Source organism: Coenobita brevimanus, chromosome 2 (genome assembly GCF_032717465.1).
Source record: "Coenobita brevimanus isolate Jiangsu-jjx chromosome 2, ASM3271746v2, whole genome shotgun sequence".
Taxonomy (NCBI): domain Eukaryota; kingdom Metazoa; phylum Arthropoda; class Malacostraca; order Decapoda; family Coenobitidae; genus Coenobita; species Coenobita brevimanus.
In genome coordinates this window covers 30340658-30361592 of record NC_136955.1, presented here as the reverse complement: position 1 = coordinate 30361592, position 20935 = coordinate 30340658, and the positions used below count along the sequence as shown (strand labels likewise).

The window sequence follows — 20935 nt, the reverse complement described above, 5'->3', positions numbered from 1 at the left end:
GTATAATATATATATAGTGTATGTAATCTCTATATATATATATATATATATATATATATATATATATATATATATATATATTATATATATTACAGATAGATAGAGATAGATATAGATAGAGATAGATAGATAGACAGATAGATATAGATAGATAGATACATGTGTGTGTGTGTGTGTCTGTCTGTCTGTCTGTGTCTGTGTGTGTGCGTGTGTGTGTGTGTGTGTTTTATGCTCCTGACCGGGAATCGAACCCGAGACTTCCAGATAAAAGTCAGGCACTGATACCACTACACCATGGCATGATAGAAGCTGAGCTACCTGAATTTTTTTTTCTGACAAACCAGGTAAATCCATTATGGAAGGATATGTTTTAATCACAGCATATCAGAATTATTGTTCAGCCCCACGCAAACTCGGCAAGTGACAGCAGTTTTAATCTACCCCAGCACACACACACATACGCATACACACACACACCTCTCATCTCATCTCATCAGCCGTTTGAGTGTCCACTGCAGGACCGGCCTATCCCGACTGAAGTGGGGACGATACAGTCAATGTAAATCTACCAAGTGGCTTAGGCTGTCTGGTAGAGATTGTGGATATTGTATGTAGGGTGAGAAGTGCTTGTAAGTGTAATTGTAGTGTTCGAGTGGCTTTGGATATGTGTGTGTGTGTAGTCTGTGAACCAAGTGTAATCGGCCCGTGCAAGCCGACTGGGTGCAAGCATACTTTATAGTATGCGACACTGGTTCAACCACAGAACCCCCTATGTCCACCAAGCAGTACATAGCCAGAAGAACGCTCCCAAAGTTTATTACCCTGGCAGGGCGCGAACCCTCATTCTTCAGTGTACGAAGAAGCACACTTTACCACTGTACCACAGAGGCTTCACATTTTATTATATATATATATATATATATATATATATATATATATATATATATATATATATATATATATATATATATATATATATATATATATATATATATATATATTCCTTAATTATTTACTTCATTAGTAGGGTCATCTCTGTATACAAAGAGCAGATAGTAAGTAACTTTTTGTGAAGTCTGTTGAGATCATGCGTAATCTTTCTTTTACACAGATATTATCGGATTAGTGTTAGGTGGTTTTGTATCATCTTTATTCTATTATGTATTTTGTATCCAATAGATTTTGTCTGCCTCTGAAACACTAATATTTGAAAACTAATGTAAAATTTAGATAGCACTGGGTAGGGACGACTTCTCGTGGTGGCACCGAATATAACCAGGCAGCTCAGCTGCCCAGTTGCAACAAATATCTCTCAGGTTCTTCTCAGACCCACAAAAGATGGATGGCAGGCTGCGGGGGAAGGCCACCTTTAGCCTTCAATCCTCTGGGTTCAAGTTTGGATAAGCCTGGGGTTACAATGAACTCTACATGTTGTAATTCGCATCCAGGGAAGACAATTTAATTAGTTACACTGTCCAGTATTATCCCCCTTCCAGGTGTAAGGGGCAATACAGGTGTAAGGGGCTCAACATAACTGTACATGACCAGTCACCTCCCCCAGTAGAAATGCATGGACGTTTTATAAAACTTCCAGTCACATCTTTGGAATCAGGTTCCTAAGGCTTCCACTCTGTAACATTCTAGCCACTAAACAAAAAGTTTTTCTTAATAGTAACACTTACTTCCAACCATCTGCCAGATAACGTTGGAGACTGCGACAGAAAGGGCGTGAGGTATGGGTGCTGGTTTGCCTGCCTGTTTCTTCATCTCCTTCACCAGCCACTGGGCTTGTTCCTGCACCGCTCCCACCAATTTTGACTTGCCCATACCCAGGTCTCTCAACTGACGTAAGCTGAAACGCCGGTTGTTGTGCCAACGTATGCCATTGGTGCTTGCCACTCCTGTATCACATGGAAAAATGTACTGCAGCACATTGTAGACATAAAAATGAAAATGCAGAGTGCCCTAATAAACGTTAGCTTTTGCCTCCCAAGGCCAAATCTCACCTGTGGTACACTGTTTCTAAAAAGAAAAAAAAGTACCTCCCAAAAGGAATGGGGCAGATGAAATCATGGAATATTAAATTATTTTACACACACACACACACACACACACACACACACACACACACACACACACACACACAGGGATTCAATCGAGGCGGACGTGCGACATCGGCCCTCCGTACCGAACCAACACGGCCAGTGGCATTACCTAAATTGGTATCTTTGTATGAGTCAAGCTCTGTACCAGGTTAGACTAAATGATTTTTCATTATTAAAAGGAAAAAAATAATAAGTTTAAACAAGACTTGTTCAAACAGGAAAGAGAACCAAGACCAAAAAATACGCTGAGTCATCTGAGGTTTTTTTAGACTACAACAACACGGGGATTGTAAATCTACCAGAAGGCCCACCGACATGTCGTAAAAATACCCCCGCTAATACCAATACACCAGTCCTGTATGAGACAGCCCTAGCATGTATTCAGTATGGACGGTGGGTGTTAGCGCCGAAGTGGTGACATGTAGAGGTGTGCGGTACGTAGGAGGACTACTGGGCCTTGAAAGCAGGCTGTGAAGCCTATGCCCAGAGTCGGTCACATAAAAAAAAAAAAAAAAAAAAAAAAAGTACATACCCTGCACTTTTAGTATTGCAAAATGGATACATACTTTAGTAAAGCAAATTTGGAAAAGAAAAGGGATAAAGGTAAAAAGCAAAATGATGATTTCTACCAAGAACTGGTTGAAGTGGAGACACACAATAGACTGGTTGAACGTGTAAACAAACTAGAAATGGCTTTCAAAAATGAAATTGATGAAATAAAGAAGCAGATGCACTTGCAAAAGGAAGAAATACAAAAACTAGGAAGGGAGGCCAATAAGAAAGACACAACTATCAGTGAACTAACAGTGGAATTGAGTACACTTAGGAAGAAAATGAGTGAAATGGCAAGTACAGTAGTCAATGACGAGAGTGTTATGGAAGAGTTCAAAAATGACACAGAGACAATTAGGCAAGTAAGCAGTCTTACTGACCAGAGCAGTGATATTGAGGAGAAGATAACACAGGTGAATGAAGCTGTGCAAAGCTACAAAAATGATGTGGAAACCACGTATGCTGAAATGGTGAAAGTAAAGAAAGACTTAGAAACAAAGGTGGAGGAAAAAAGTATTAAAAAGGAAGTGAAAAGAATAATCCAAAACAATCCGAAGTTGGTCAGAGATTCAGTAGATATAAACAAATCTATAGTAATCACTGGTATAGAAGAGGAAGAAGTAAAAAACAAGATCACAAGAGACATAAAGGAGATGGCAAATGTAATGAGCTTACTGAAAGAAGTATCAGAGGAAATCTGTAGTAAAGACATAGAGGAACACAAAAGGTTAGGGAAATATGAGAAAAACAAGACAAGACCTCTAAAGGTGACTTTCCAGAGTGTAAACACTGTGAAAGAGATACTAAAAAATGCAAAGAATCTTATGGAAAAAGAGGAGTTCAAAAATGTATGGATAAAAAGATGCATAACACAAGAGGAACTGGAATTACTGAAAGAGAAAAGGGAGGAAGCAAAAACAAAAAATGAGGGAAGATCAGAAGAGGATAAGAAGAAATTTTTCTACAAAGTAATAGGATTACACGTACGAAAGTGGTACACAAACAGGATGGAATAAAAAGGAGGAAGGTAGTAGAACCATGTCATGACAAGTATATAAACAAGATGATAAAGTTGATGTACTCAAATGTGGAGGGAATGGTATCTAAATTACTAGAGATAAATGATTATGTCAGAGAAAATGAACCACAAATAATATGCCTAACTGAAACAAAATTAACACCAAGGATATCCAATGACATACTAAACTTAGAGGAATACAATATATGGAGAAGAGACAGAACTTTTAAAAAAGGAGGAGGAATTATAATATTAACTAAGAAAAATCTAAAACTCAATGAAATAAAACTAGATATACCATCACAAGTAGAACTGATTGCAGTAGAGATCAACACATCTGAAGGTAAAGTAATTGTAGCCAATTTGTACATGCCACCCAGATCAAACACATGGGAAAGAGATGAATATGAGGACCTGGCAGAGAGTACAATTCAGAGTTTAAGATCATTACTACATAAAATGGAAGAGAAATCAGAAAGAATTATACTAACTGGGGATTTCAATACAAATATAAATTGGAATACTACAGATATAATTAGCCAAGAAAGCTGTTGGGACCAAAAGCTCCTGGATCTCGTACAAGAGTTCTTCCTAACGCAACATGTGAGGGAAACCACCAGAAAAAGAGGACTTGAGGTACCTTCAGTGCTAGATCTAATATTTACTAGGCAAGAAAATGATATTGACAGTTTAATATATCACCCTCCACTCAGCAAAAGCAATCATGCAGTACTAAACTATAACTTCAGGATAGCATATGACATAGTAAACAGCAATGACAGTTATAAAAAGAGCCTAAACTATAAAAAGGGAAATTATCAAGACCTAAAGAAGAATTTCTTAGAAGTTGATTGGGAAAATGAGCTTAGAGGACAAGATTTAAATGCTGTATATAAAAAATTCTGTGAATTTTATGAAATAGGAGTCCAGAAGTACATCCCACAGCATAAAGAAGCAGATAAGAAAATACAGAAATGGTTCAATACAGAATGTAAAAAATCAAAAGAAAGAAGAGATTTGTTGTGGAATAGATACAGAAGACATAATAGTGAAGGGGCATATAATAATTACAAACAGGCAAGAAACGATTATACAAGAATAAGGAGGGAAGCCCAAAAACAGTTTGAGGAGGATATAATAAATGGAAGTAGTGATCAACCAAAGCTGTTTTACAGCTGTATCAGAAGCAAAACCAAAGTAAAAGATATAATACAATCAATTACGGACGAGGGAATCACTTATACACAAGAGAGATATTTGCGAAGCACTAAATAAGAATTTCCAATTAGTTTTTACAGAAGAAAAAAATTTTGAGAGAGACTATGTGGAACATGCATGTCCACACATACTACCAGATATACAAGTAGCAGAAAAAGTAATACAGGAGGAGTTAAGTAGATTAGACAGAGGAAAAGCAAATGGTCCTGATGAAATTTCATGTTGGGTACTACGAGAATGTGCAAAGGAGTTAAGTAAACCATTATTTTTAATTTTCAAGAACTCCTTGAGTCAAGGTAAACTACCTGATATTTGGAAAAAAAAAAAAACAAATACTGTCCCTTTATTCAAGAAAGGAAATAGACAAAATCCACTCAACCACCGACCAGTATCAATGACCAGTGTTGTAAGCAAGATATTAGAAAAGCTTATAAGAAAAGCTTGGGTAAATCATCTAGAAGAACACAGTATGATAACAGAAAGACAGTTTGGTTTCAGAAAAGGAAAATCATGTGTTACTAATCTGTTGAGCTACTATGACAGAGTAACAAACACAATACAGGAAAGGGAAGGATGGGTGGACAGTATCTATTTAGATTTCAAGAAAGCTTTTGACACAGTACCACACCAAAGACTTTTATGGAAACTGTACCATCTAGGAGGAATTCGAGGCAAACTGTTTTGTTGGATGCAAGACTTTCTCATAAAAAGAGAAATGAGAACAGTACTAAGAGGAAAGAAGTGACTAGTGGAGTACCACAGGGTTCAGTGCTGGCACCAATCATGTTTTTAGTGTATATAAATGATATAAAGAGTAACACTGGAAATGAGAGCTATCTGAATATGTTTGCAGATGATGCAAAAATACAAAGGAGAATTACTAACACAGACTCTTGTAAAGAGCTACAAGAAGAATTAAATAAACTTCATGAATGCAGTAGTACATGGCAAATGGAATTCAATGTGGACAAGTGTCATGTAATCAAGTTTGGTAAAAGTGGAAAAAGACCTGATTGGGATTATAAGTTAGGAAATAAAACCCTATACACATCAGAAAGAGAGAAAGACCTAGGTGTGATTATCAATAACAGACTATCTCCGGCTGACCACATCAGCGAGAAGGTACGGAACATGTATACACTGCATGCAAATATGAGAATAGCATTCACATACATAAATGAAGACATGCTAAGAAGGATAATAACATCATTCATTAGACCAACCCTGGAATATGCATCAGTAGTCTGAAGTCCTTATCTCAAAAAGCACATAGACAAGATTGAAAAAGTTCAAAGGGCCGCTACAAGATGGATACCAAGCTTAAGGGACCTAAGCTACGAAGAAAGACTAAATAAACTGAATCTACCAACACTACAGGAGAGGAGGAAAAGAGGTGATATGATAATGCTATATAAGTGCATATCAGGGAAGGAGAAAATAGACATAAATGATTACTTAACATATGGAGAAGCATCAGCAAGAGGACACTGCAAAAAACTGCATAAGAAGAGAGGTGATAAAGACGTAAGGAAATTTAGTTTCCCAAACAGAGCAATTGACCAATGGAATGCACTACCGAATGAAATAGTGTGTGCCAAAACAATTCACAAATTTAAGGATATGTACGATAAATATGGTTTAAGACACGGGACAGTACGAGCTTGACTCATTCCTGTAAAGATACAATTAGGTAAGAACAATTAGGTAAAAACACCTCTCTCTCTCTCTCTCTCTCTCTCTCTCTCTCTCTCTCTCTCTATGTAATTGTGTGCACTGTGTCTGTGTGAACTTTATGATATTTACTTAATGATATATGATATATAAAACTTTATCAAACTCTTATATTCTTTAAAAATATTATTAGTATTTTGGAAGTAAAGATAGTACATTATTTTGAAAAATAAATTCTCAGTAAGTAGCACTGACTTATTATAATTTTCGGTTGCTAAAAAACATCTTCCTTTCACAGCTGACACATACTGTAGACTGAGCACTCGTGCAGTTCAAAATAAATGCTATTCTGGAATTGATTCTTGCCAATCTCTGGCGTGACGTAGAAGTCATCGAACCCCGACTCACAGTCCAGTATCACCAGTGCATCGGCAATAGTTAAACTGGGACTGAGGTGCCACATCCCTCCACGTGACAAGTATCACTGGTAGTGTTACCAATATCGTTACAGAGGAATCGGTTTCCACGCTTGAGAGTCGATTCTCTAGTAGCTCATCAGAATCACAAGCATAGATTCTGGAATCGATTCTCATTCCATTAATGACGGTGCCCTTCACTGAAAGTATTTCCTGTGCATGTTGGGTTGTCCCAATACTTGGTACTTCGTCTAAGATTCATTTCCTGACCATGTAATCGTTTTTCATTGTTCGTGTGTTCCCCTCCTTCCCTCTGACTTGGTGGCAAGCCTCACAACATAGTACAGTATATTGGGTGCATGCCCCACCTTATACAGTGGATCTCACACTCTTGTTCACACTGAATTCCTGACTTGGGGATCTTTCTTTGACGCTTGGTCACATTGAAATCCTGACATGGGGATCTTTCTTTGTGGTAGGTGGGGGCGCTCACCATCCACTCACTCTATGTAGTGCTGTTCTCGGGTGTCTGCTCTTTCCTCTCCTCCATCCTTCTCTCCTTCCATTTTTTTTTTTTTTTTGTCTTTCCTTCACTCCTTCCTCGTTCTTCTGCCTGCTGGTGACTTTACACTCCCTCTTCTTCCATTCTTTCATTCTTTCCTCTTCCTTCTGCCTGTGGGTGACTCTACATTGAGTTACAAAACAAACGGTTTCCTGTACATCAGGAAACCATTTACTACGCTAAGTGGTAAACATATAACCAAATTTTGGCGCCTGGCGGTTTAGCGGGTAATTACGGCGCTCCAATCGGATTGAGCCGGTGAAGGTTTATATCCAAGGGCTGGTTGGGGTATATTGCTCATGTAATGCCACTCAGGGATGAGTGAGGCTGGTCACTCTCATCTTAAATGTCAGGACCAACTTGCCTACCCCCGGGCTCGTACGCTCCTCATGGGGCAACTTAGAAGTGGATGATGAATGATGATGGGATCTTTCTAATCAAGTGTAGGAACAGATGATAAAAAAAGCCTGATGTTTTGGCTAGTATACTTAACAAACTGGTCAATCAAAGCACCGTTTAGAGGTAAGAGGCGTTTATTTTCTTCTCGTCTTCCATGAACCTATGTTCAATCCACGGACTTATTTTCCTTATGGATCTGTTTTTCATCACTGAACCTATTTTCCTTGTCACCCATATTCCCTCCTTGAACATATTTCCTCCTTAGGCCTGTTATATCCAAGGATCTATTTTTTTTTTCCCTCAAGGAAAAACCATGAATCCCCTCATGGCCTTAACGTTTCCCATAGACATATTTCCCCTAAGGAACTGTTTATACCCATTTTATCTACGCTTTCACTTAGAACCATTGCCTCTAATGACTTATTCTTCCATAACACTGTTTCCCTACATGGACTAATTCCATCCCTAATGAACCTGTTTTCCCCAACCTACTCACCCACAATCCTTTCCAAACATCCAGTGCGGTCTGTCCTAGATGTACACTGATTCAGCAAATTCACACACACACACACATACACACACACACACACACACACACAGAGCAGATTAAACAATATAGATTCAGGGTGGTGGAAGCTTATGTGTATATTTTCCTTCCGCAATCAGTAGATCCTTAAGTGAAAGACTGAAATGCAATTGTTAAAAAGGAGGCTGTACGGAGTCTTATAAACGGACGCAAATATTGTACAGCTTCTCGTAATTCAGATTGCTCTTCAACTAATTTAGTCTTTAGTATTGTAAAAGCAATCTTCATCAGCTGGAAGTACACTGAAATTTCTAATGCAAGCTCTACGAGTCCTTCCCTTCTGACTTACCAAGGGCAGGATTTTCAGTGAAGTTGAAGATCAACCAGTCAGGTCTGTCCAGGTTCTCTGGCTTGTTATACGCTTCCTTGATCATATGGTAGTCGTGAAGAAACACCAACTTTTGCGTCCCAATCCGCCACCTGGATTAAAACACCCATTATCATGCGTCCCAGCTCTCATATTTCACTGCGTTATATCCCCATTTACTTGGCCCCCAAATAAAATCGGTTCATTTTGAATGCAGACTGGCAGTTTGACATTAACACAAAAATATGATGAGAGTCATGAACTACTGTGGAAAGGATGTAGACGTGTGGAATTATCTTAATCTGCCACTGAGCTGCAGGAAGTACTGTAGGCAGCCACGAGGGATTCGGAAACAGAAACAGTAAACCATAAAAATATGATAACTACCAACAAAGATCACAATGAAATTGGACTAACCTTTAGTCACTAACTACGGTCACAGAATTCTCAACCCCACTTGAAAGTCAGATATTAAAGATTCAGAGCCACAGATTTCTCCAGTTATAGCCACAAAAGATGAAATAGTAGGAGTTAAACAGACTAAAGACAGACCACAAACAGTAAGTGGTAAGTCTCACGTCCAGTTTGTACCTTTTTCAATGATACCAAACCAACACCAATTCCAGGAGAAAGAAAACCAAAACCCACACCAGAGGAAACTAAATCAACACCAGAATCAGAGAAACCTAAACCCACACCTACACCAGAGGAACCAAAACCCACGTCTGTTCCAGAAGAAACAATACCTACACATAAATCAGAAAATATAGGAGAAACAAAACCAACACCACTACTGGAGAAACCTAAAGAAACACCTACGCCAGAGGAACATAAACCAGCACCTACACCAGAAAGAACTAAACCAGCACCTACACCAGAAAGAACTAAACCAGCACCTACACCAGAAAGAACTAAACCAGCACCTACACCAGAAAGAACTAAACCAGCACCTACACCAGAAAGAACTAAACCCGCACCAGTACCAGAAGAACCTAAAGAAACACCTACACCAATGGAACATAAACCAGCACCTACACCAGAAAAAAACAAACCCACACCTGTACCAGAGGAACCTAAAGAAACGCCCACTCCAGAGGAAGGTAAACCAGCACCTACACCAGAGGAACATGAACCAGAGAAGCCAGAAGAAACTAAACCCACAATTGCACCAGAGAAGCTTAAACCTACACAGGAAGAAACTAACCCACACCAGTTCCAGATGAACCTAATACTACCTCTACACCAGAAAAACCTGAACCAACACAGCCAGAAGATACCAAATCCACACAAAAACCAACACCTTTTCCAGGAGAACCCACACCAGAAGAAAGAACAGTCACAAAAGTCAATGAAACTAAAGTAGCCACACAAAAATCAAAACTTATGCCAAAGTCGAAAGTTTGTGAAGTTACAGATGATTTACAGAGGTTGCAAAGACACAAGAAGTACCAGTTGAAAACACAAAGAAAAAAAATAGAGGTTAAGCAGACTGAAAGTAGCTGAGGAAATTCACTGAACCTACACCTGTTAAAAAAAGAAAGTCCAGAATAAGTAAAACTAACCCCCACCCCCCACCCCCCTAAGAAACAAGTGCGTAGCACAACACACCTCACCCAACAGCAGTTATTTTAGTGTTGTTAAGTACTGATTGGGTACTGCCATTTATTGTCAGTAAACAAAGTTGCAACTAACCTCAATGTCAACTTGCCCTGTGAAACTCCAAAATAAAGTCCGTGATAATGGCGCAACTACTTTCACATTCAGGAACTCGCCCTATGAAACTCCTTGACCTTGCATTTCACCTCCCGAACTTGAAGACATTACCTTCACAATGAAATCAGTTCCACTGGAGACAACCACTAACATATCCTGAAAGTTTAATGGAATTTCATTCTCTGTTTTTCCGTAATGTAGCTGGCAAAGGAAACAAACACAAATAAACAAACAAACTCGGCAAAAAACAATAACTGGCTGGACTCCGTCCGGGCAAGGTAAAAAAACAAAACCAACACAGCCAAAAGAAACTAAATCTACATCAGTAACTGAGGAACCTAAACCAACCCCTGCACCACAAGAAATTAAACCTACACTTAAGTCAACACAGCCAAAAGAAACAAAACCAATACCAGTTCCAGAGTCGAAAGACTCAGTTTTTACACTTAACCCAACAAAATCTTCCACAGGAGTACCCACTGATGTTTAACAATATTCAGCTTAATCCTGCATCATCTTTGAACATGCTTGGGGTTTCAATCACTCGGGACTTATATTGGAAAGATCATATTACATCTCTCGTAAAATCTGCTTCCAAGAGATTAGGTGTGCTAAGCCGACTCCGTTCCTTCATTACCCCTGCACAATTATTGTCTCTATTCACGAGTTTTATCTGCCCCTGTGTGGAGTACAACTTTCATGTGTGGGGAGGCTCCCCACATACAGCTCTTCTCAATAGCATGGAGTCAAAGGCTTTTCGTCTCATTAACTCTCCCTCCCTAACTGACTTCCTTCAACCTCTGTCTCTTCACCCCACTGTTGCATCTTTATCTCTTTTCTATCGATACTTAAATGGTCACTGCTCCTCTGAACTGTCTGCTTGCATTCCTCCTCCTCTACGAAGGGTTCGTAGCACCCGTCTAGGAGAAAACTCTCATCCCTTTTCTGTCCAACTCTCTAATCCAAGAGTTACCCGTTACTCCCAGTCCTTCATTTATGCAACAGGTCAACTCTGGAACTGTTTCCCTCTGTCTGTATTTCCTGGTTCCTATGATCTCCAGTCTTTCAAAAGCAGTGTGTCCAGGCATCTCGAAATGATCGGAACTTGAATTTAGTTAACTCTTGTATTTTGTTTTTCTCTTGGAAGGAGCAGTTATTGCGGGCTCGTGGCCTTTGGTTCCTTCTTCCTCGTGTAAAAAAATATATATATATATATATATAAATATATATATATAAAACCTGAACCCGAAAAACCCACACCAACCTCTAGACTGGCAGAGATAAAGGAAACCAGTGTCACTGAAATCACAGAAACAACAAAGATTACAAAACCAAAACATAAATGCAAACCAAAGTCAAAGCCCAGTGAAGTTACAGAGACACAGACAACTGAAAACGTTAAGGAAACAGTTGTAAGGGCACAGGAAATACAAGAAATTACACGGACAGCACAAGAAATAGTTGAGGAACCTAAACCGAAGCCTCTCCCAGATAAAACTAAACCAACACCTAAACCAGAAGAGCCAAACCAACACGTCAACCAGAAAAAAAAAATAAGAAAATAGATCCACGAAGCCAGATGAAACAAAACCCACACCAGTTCCAGAATAAACCACACCGGCACCTACACCAAAGAAACAAAAAAATATCTATTACCAAAGTCACTGAGACTTAAGTATCTATCTCTCTACAGCCAGACGCCTAAATATTGTATGGGGTGCCCACAAACAAGTCGCCTCCATGTTACCCTGTCCCCCGCAATTTCGCTGCCCACCCTCCAGCTCACAATCTCCCTTTCCCTCCTCCACCTCATTCATACATTCTCCACATTAATCTCTCCCTCTCCATCCTCTCCACATCGCCAAACCACCTCAATGTATTTCTCCAAACGCTTTCTATGACATCCACCTTCCACACCAAAATGCTCCTTTACTTCCTCATTTGTTAGTCTGTCTCTCTGTGTAACTCCACATGCTCCTCTCGAATAAAACTAATTTCCACCGCTCTCACTCTTGACTTGTGTCCTTCTAATAACGTCCAAGCTTCGCTTCCAAGTCAGAGTTGGTATCACAATACTGTCATGCAGCGGCTTTTCCACTTCCTTGCTCACGTCCCTATTTCTTATCACTGCTTTCAAAGGACCAGCAACCTTCATTCCCTGTCGCACCCTTCCAAGCACTTCATCCTCTAAACTTCCATCCTTACTCATCACACTACCCATGTACAAACAAAAAAAACAGGAGTCAAAGTGAGACCTAATGGCCTTGAAGGCTGTACTGATATGGTATATCGGCTTGTCACTGCTTCACTGTTTCCGCTTTTTGACCCTACTGTATACTTGCTCCTGGTTTACAGATATTGGATTCTGTCTGCACTTTGTATTTAACAGAACTAAAATAAATGAAGTTGGGCAAAGTATGTTGTGCCACGCTTTTTTTTTTTTTGTTTTTGTTTTTGTTTTTTTTGCAGGGTGGTGGTGTCAGGTGTTAGTTTCACCTAGTCTCGAGCTTTGTTTTTGAACAGGTGTAGGTTCAGTGTGAATTTCTTCAACTACTTTTCAGTCTGCTTAACCTCTATTTTTTTTCTTTGTGTTTTCAACTGGTACTTCATGTCTTTGCAACCTCTGTAAATCATCTGTAACTTCACAAACTTTCGACTTTGGCATAAGTTTTGATTTTTGTGTGGCTACTTTAGTTTCATTGACTTTTGTGACTGTTCTTTCTTCTGGTGTGGGTTCTCCTGGAAAAGGTGTTGGTTTTTGTGTGGATTTGGTATCTTCTGGCTGTGTTGGTTCAGGTTTTTCTGGTGTAGAGGTAGTATTAGGTTCATCTGGAACTGGTGTGGGTTAGTTTCTTCCTGTGTAGGTTTAAGCTTCTCTGGTGCAATTGTGGGTTTAGTTTCTTCTGGCTTCTCTGGTTCAGGTTCCTCTGGTGTAGGTGCTGGTTTACCTTCCTCTGGAGTGGGCGTTTCTTTAGGTTCCTCTGGTACAGGTGTGGGTTTGTTTTTTTCTGGTGTAGGTGCTGGTTTATGTTCCATTGGTGTAGGTGTTTCTTTAGGTTCTTCTGGTACAGGTGCGGGTTTAGTTCTTTCTGGTGTAGGTGCTGATTTAGTTCTTTCTGGTGTAGGTGCTGGTTTATGTTCCTCTGGCGTAGGTGTTTCTTTAGGTTTCTCCAGTAGTGGTGTTGGTTTTGTTTCTCCTATATTTTCTGATTTATGTGTAGGTATTGTTTCTTCTGGAACAGACGTGGGTTTTGGTTCCTCTGGTGTAGGTGTGGGTTTAGGTTTCTCTGATTCTGGTGTTGATTTAGTTTCCTCTGGTGTGGGTTTTGGTTTTCTTTCTCCTGGAATTGGTGTTGGTTTGGTATCATTGAAAAAGGTACAAACTGGACGTGAGACTTACCACTTACTGTTTGTGGTCTGTCTTTAGTCTATTTAACTCCTACTACTTCATCTTTTGTGGCTATAACTGGAGAAATCTGTGGCTCTGAATCTTTAGTGGTTTCAATTATTTTATTTACTTTTGATTGTGGTGTAGGTTTTTTGTTTATGGTCTACGACCTGTGCAGTCTCAGTTTCTCTGGTTTCAATTATTTCAGTGACTTACTCAATTACATCCGGAATTTGTGTGTTTGTTTGTATTGCTTCTGTGTCATCTGGAAACAGATTATCTGTCTTCCAAGAAGATTGATGGCTTTGGGTCTGGAGCTGGTGTAGGTTTTATGTCTTCTGAAACTGACGCTGGTTTGTGTCTTCTGGAATGGGTTTTGGTTTTGATTCACAAATAGTTTTGTTTCCAACATGTGTGCTGGTTCAGTGCATTTTGTTTATTTTTTTTTTTTTTTTTTTTTTTTTTGTCTGAAGTTACTGTTGGTTTTGTTATTTCTGAACTTTTTTTTCCCCAGAGTCGTGTTAGTTTTGTGTCATGAAGAGGTAATTGGTGTGGGTTCCCGCACTATGGTTCATTAGGGTGGGTTCCCCTGTTATGGGTGTTGGAACGGCTTCTTCCATTACAGGTGTTGGTGTGGGTTCTGGAATTGGTGTTGGCCTTATTTCTTCTGGATTTGTTGGTTCTGTGTCTACAGGAATTGGTGTCGGTTTTGTGTCTTCTCGAATGGCAGTTGGTCTCTACTTATGTAATGGGTGTTGGCTCAGTGTCTTTAGGAACTTGTGTTGGCTTTGTGTTTTCTGGAGCTTTATGTCTCTCTGTGATTTCTGTTATGGTCTCGGTTTGCGCAATCATACATGCATCGGCATCGGCATGGGCATTCAGCATGTCCTCGTGGTATTCAGATACATCCCGTTACATCTTGCTCCACCCATTCCACATCCTGGGACTCGTTCTTATTGCAATTTGTCACCTCCGTCATGCCATTTCCAACTGGAAGGGTGACAGCCAGAGAGGAAAATTCACCTACATTTGCGTCCTCATGCAGGTCAAGAGCCTTGTATTCCAAGACCATTACTCCAGCAATTTTGTCGTATTCCATCGCAATGGGTTTCTCCTTCCTTGTCATTGCAAATAGTTCTTATATCAGTTTCTGCCCGTAGGCATGCCTATGCCCATCAGTCAGCTGTGCGATAGTTATCCACACTTCCAGATTATTATAATTTTTTTTTTCAGTAAGCGGTAGTTATCCACCTCCGATGGGCAGGTATTGCAACAGACTGTCTACACCAGTCAGACAGGCGAGCTGTAGTTATCCACCCACGATGGGTAGGCATAGCCACAGACTGTCTACACCTGTCAGACAAGTGAGTGGTAGCCATCCACCCCTAATGAATAGGTATTGCCACAGATTGTCTACACCTGTCAGACACAAGACCGGTAGTTATCCACCTCCCGACGGACAAATATTGTGCCCCTTTGCTGACTAAGCCCGTCAGTTGGGCAAGTGTCATTCTCCTATGGTCCGTGCTCCAAAGTCAAGCCCGTGTTTTCACTATACTTGACTCGCTTTTTTTTTTTTTAAATAACAAAACAAAGAAAGGAAGAACAAGTGAATAAAACAATAATCCATACACCACATTACAAATGTCCTCCATTCATTAAAAATCTGTAAGAGTTGGACTTGAAGAGCTGTACGTTGAAGTTTGGGGGAGAAACAACTCAGGGGAAGCGAGTTCCAAAGAGATGCAGTTCGGAGAAATAAAAGATTTATGACAGGAGGAAGTTCTGCAATATGGCAGTGTGGGAGGATTTAAGAAGGGAAGAGGTTGTGTAGATCAGATATTAATTCTTAGATCTTTTAGTGGAAAAGTTTCTAGAGAAGGGAAAGAAGTTGTATGCAGCTTTCATGGATTTGGAGAAAGCATATGACAGGGTGGATAGACAAGGATTGTGGAAAGTATTAAGAATATATGGAGTTGATGGGAAGTTGCTGAATGTTGTGAAGAGTATGTAAGATGGTGCTAAGGCTGCAGTGCGTGTGGATGGTGAACTAAGTGAATTTTTCTCTTTGGAGGTTGGATTGAAACAGGGATGTGTCATGTCTCCATGGTTGTTCAATCTGTACATGGATGGGGTAATAAAAGAGGTACAAGGTAGGGTAGTGGATGTTGGAGTGGCCCTGGTGAGAGAGGATAGTGTTTGGAAACCCCCTGTACTGTTGTTTGCTGATGATACTGTGTTGTTGAGTGAAGACGAAGGGGAGCTGCAAGGCTTAGTGGATGAGTTTGGGAGAGTGTGTAAGAAACGGAATCTAAAGGTGAATGTAGGGAAGAGTAAAGTGATGGTCTTTGAGAGAGGTGAAGTCAGTGAATGTACAGCGAGGTTGGATGGTGAGGAATTGGAAAATGTGAGTACGTTTAAGTACTTGGGTAGTGTGATGAGTAAGGATGGAGGTTTGGAGGGTGAAGTGCTTGAAAGGGTACAGCAGGGAAGAAAGGTTGCTGGTTCTTTGAAAGCAGTGATAAGAAACAGGGAAGTGAGCATGGAAGTGAAAAAGTTACTACATGACAGTACTGTGATTCCAACTCTAACGTATGGAAGTGAAGCTTGGACATTGTTTGAAGGACACAAGTCAAGAGTGAGAGCAGTGGAAATGAGTTATTTAAGAGGAGCCTGTGGAGTCACATGGAGACACAGGCTGACGAATGAGGATATAAAGGAGCGTTGTGGTGTGGATGTGATAGGAAGCATTATGAGGAACACACCGAGGTGGTTTGGCCATGTGGAGAGGATGGAGGGTGAAAGACTGACGAAGAGAGTGTATGTGAGTGAGGTGGAGAGGGGAAGAGGAAGGGGGAGGCCGAGGATGAGATGGAGGGATGGGATGGAGAGGTATATGAGAGAGGGGGGTGTGAGTTGGGAGCAGGGCAGTGAAATGGCGGGGGACAGGGCGACGTGGAGGCGATTTGTTTCTGGCCACCCCAAAGGGGATTGAGGCATCTGGCAATAGGTAGATAGATAGATAGACATTCCTGTCATGAACACTACCAGATGCCCGTGTAGGCCAGGGGAAGGGATGAAGAGGTGGCACAATGGATTTAACTTTGTCTGAGCATTTGCCATAAAGTATCTGCATAATTATGCAAGGGAGGCAACATATCTTCCTACCTGTAGGAGAGGTAGTATATTTGTATTAACAGGGTTATTATTAATTCTAACAGCTTTTTTCCGAATTTTGTCCATTAATTTTAGTGCAACCTCTCCACATCCATTCAATGGCGAGCAATATTCCAGCTGACAGCACATATAACTCTCATAAAGTATAGCTAACTGCTCGTAAGTAAAGGAGCTACAAACTCAAGTTTAATTGAGGAGGTTTCTGCAAGTCATCTGACATGAGAGGTCCAGCTGAGGGCACTGTTAACCCGCCGCATGCCAGTGCCGTTTTAAAATGGTCTGACATAATTCCGTGGCCAATGCCAATGCTGTTTTAAAACGGTTTAAAATAAAAAACTTCACTGTGACCGAATTTTTAAGATTCGCTGGTAAAAATTGGCAGGCATGTAAGATAACTGTTCCTCTACCATTCCCCAGGCTGTCAAGACCATACATTCACTCGTTCCCCCCCTCACACTTGCTCTGACTCACTCTGCCTGTGTGCCTCACCCAGTGCTGTACATAGTGAAGGCATTTTTTAAATATTTTCATGTAAGTGTAAGTTGTAAATATTTTCATGTAAGTGTAAGTTGTAAATATTTCTTGTAAGTGTAAGGACTATATAGTGAAGTCGTTGTAAATACCTTCTTGTAAGTGCCAGGACTGTACGTGATGGTCAGGTTGTACCTATTTTCAAGTATGTATAAGATAATGCATTCACAGTGAGAAAGACTCGCAAACTGTGATGGATGCTGAAGTAATAAGTAATCAGAAAAGTGTACTGAACATTGCTATACGTTCCCAGCATAAATACCTGAGTATATCATACATAGAAAATGGCTTTCTCTCACGTACATGGTGAGCATGAGAGAGTGGCTATACCTGTACACGAGTATGCAGGACTCAATAAAACTCATTTCTGAGCCTCAGTGAGCATTTTAATGGCGAAATTCGTTGTTTCCACAACAAAATCTATCATTTTAGCCAAAAAAAAAAAAGGGTCGAATAAAGGTCGGCACTGGGATGATCCATAGGGCTAAAAATAGCCGGCACGCGGCGGGTTAAGTGAAACACTGACAATTTCAATACTTTTGGAGATATGAATATTAGTAGCAATGAAGGTAATATAGCAATCTGGCAATATCTGTCTATTAGTAAACTGTGTACATTTGGCTTTACTAGCATTAAATGTGCCAAGGTTATTTTCTCCCCATTCAGTGATCCTAGATAAGTCGTGATTTATGGAGATGGCTGTACTGAGTTGTGAGTTAGAGATATTAAAACTTTGTGAATGAGTCTTTAAGTGTGCATGAATGGTGAAGTGTTGAGTCATGTGTGTATGAATGGATGAGATTATGGGCGAAAGATAAGAGATCATTAATATGAATTAGGAATAGGGTTGGAGCCAGAACTGATCCTTGTGGCATGCCGGCATTAACTGAGTGGAAATTGGAATATACACTATCTACTTTTATCTCTGACGTGACTTTAATCTAGAACATAACACTACACGTTGTAGCACTTGTTAATAAAATTTTATATTCATTGTTTCACCGCACTTTTGCATATGTCGTGTCTGGTACCATGCTATTAGAGAGATGAGCAATGATACACTTTACACTTCTATCTATCTATTCCCAGACGCCTTAATCCTGTAAGGGGTGGCCACAAACAAAATGTTTCCATGTCGCCCTGTCCCCCACCACTTCACTGCCATGCTCCCAGCTCACCTCCCCTCCCCCCCATCTCATACACCTCTCCACTCCATTCCTCCATCTCATCCTTGGCCTCTCCCTCCTCCTCCCCCTCTCCACCTCACACACATCCACTCTCCTCGTCAGTCTCTCTCTCTCTCCATCCTCTCCACATGAACAAATCACCTCAATGTGTTTCTCTATCACATCCACATCCGCACCACAACGCTCCTTCGCTCCCTCATTTGTCAGTCTGTCTCGCCATGTGACTCCACATGCTCCTCTCAAATAGCTCATTCCAACTGCTCTCACTCTTGACTTGTGTCCCTCTAAAAAGGTCCAAGCTTCACTTCCATACATTAGACTTGGTATCACAATACTGTCATGCAGTAACTTTTTCACTTCCATGCTTACTTCCCAGTTTCTTATCACTGTTTTCAAAGAGCCAGCAACCTTTCTTCCTTGCTGTATCCATTCAAGCACTTCACTCTCTACACTTCCATCCTTACTCATCACACTACACAAGTACTTAAACACACTCACATTTTCCATTTCCTCATCATCCAACCTCACTGTACATTCACTGACTTCACTTCTCTCAAAGACCATAACTTTGCTCTTCCCTTCATTCTCCTTTAGATTCCGCTTCTTTAACACTCTCTCAAACTCACTCACCAAGCCTTGCAGTTACCCTTCATCTTCACTTAACACAGTATCATCAGCAAACAACAGCACAGACAGTTTCCACACACTGCCCTTTCTCATTAGGATCACTACAACATCCACTGCCCTACCTTGTATCTCTTTTATAACTGCATCCATATACAGACTGAACAGCCACGGAGACATGACACATCCCTATTTCAATGCAACCTTCAAATAGAAAAATTCGCTCAATTCACTGTCCACACACACTGCAGCCATAGCACCCTCATATGTACTCTTCATGGCATTCAGCAACTTCCCATTTACTACATGTATTCTTAATACTTTCCACAATCCTTGTTTATCCACCCTGTCATATGCTTCCTCCAAATCCATGAAGGCTGCATACAACTTATTTCCCTTCTTTAGAGACTCTTCCACTAAAGACCAAATGACTGTGTGATCTATACAACCTCAACCTCTTCCCTTCCTAAAACCTCCCTGTTCTTCTCCAACTAATTACTCTGTCATTCCCTACCTCTTGTCATTAAGTGTCCTACTATACACTTTTCCTATTACACTAAAAAGACAAATGCCCCTATGATTACCACACACTTCTTTTTCCCCTTTTCTTTTGTACAAGGGAATAATTATACCTGACTTCCAATCCTCCGGGACTCTACCTTCCTCCCAGGCCAATCTGCATATCTTCTACATCCATTCTACTACTATCTCTCCCCCATGCTTCAGCATTTCACCACGCACTCCATCAATTCCTGGGACTTTCCCCATTTTGACTTTCTTCATTGCTTCCACTATTTCCATCCTACTGATTTCTTCCTCTCTTCCCACGTTCCCCCTTCTCCCAGCCATTCCCCAGCCGCTTATCATCACAATACTTTCAGTCTCAAGGCTCAACAATTCCTTAAAGTGTTCTCTCCTGTTCACTTTTTCTCCCTTCTCCACGAGTAATCTACCATTTTTTTTCTTTCACTCCCTGACTAACTTCTTTAACACCCTGCCTAAAAGGAGTGTGTAGGTTACGGTTGTGTGCAAGAGATGGAAGGAGAATATACGAGGGATTGGATCAGGTGGCTCTAGGATTATGTGGTCAAGATTGAAAGTTGGACTACAAATGTGTGTGTGTGTGTGTGTGTGTGTGTGTGTGTGTGTGTGTGTGTGTGTGTGTGTGTGTGTGTGTGTGTGTGTGTGTGTGTGTGTGTGTGTGTGTGTGTGTCCTTACCTAATTGTATCTTTACAGGAATGAGTCAAGCTCGTACTGTCCCGTGTCTTAAACCATATTTATCGTACACATCCTTAAATTTGTGAATTGTTTTGGCACACACTATTTTATTTGGTAGTGCATTCCAGTGATCAGTTGCTCTGTTTGGGAAACTGAATTTCCTTACATCTTTATCACCTCTCTTCTTATGCAGTTTTTGCAGTGTCCTCTTGCTGATGGTTCCCCATAGGTTAAGTAATCATTTATGTCTATTTTCTCCTTC

The 20935-nt window shown here is 40.4% G+C and overlaps 1 protein-coding gene across 1 annotated transcript in view; it reads right to left on the bottom strand.

Annotated features, from left to right (window-relative positions):
• Positions 1-20935, bottom strand: part of LOC145391598 (cytochrome P450 2L1-like) — a 96311-nt gene that overhangs the window by 59266 nt on the left and 16110 nt on the right. Inside the window, exons 2-3 of the mRNA XM_080266145.1 lie at positions 8817-8947; positions 1683-1901 (exon numbers count right to left, since the gene is read on the bottom strand). Of these exons, the coding sequence (XP_080122271.1) occupies positions 1683-1901; positions 8817-8901 (304 nt within the window). The 5' untranslated portion in view covers positions 8902-8947. The remainder of the gene's footprint in view (positions 1-1682; positions 1902-8816; positions 8948-20935) is intronic.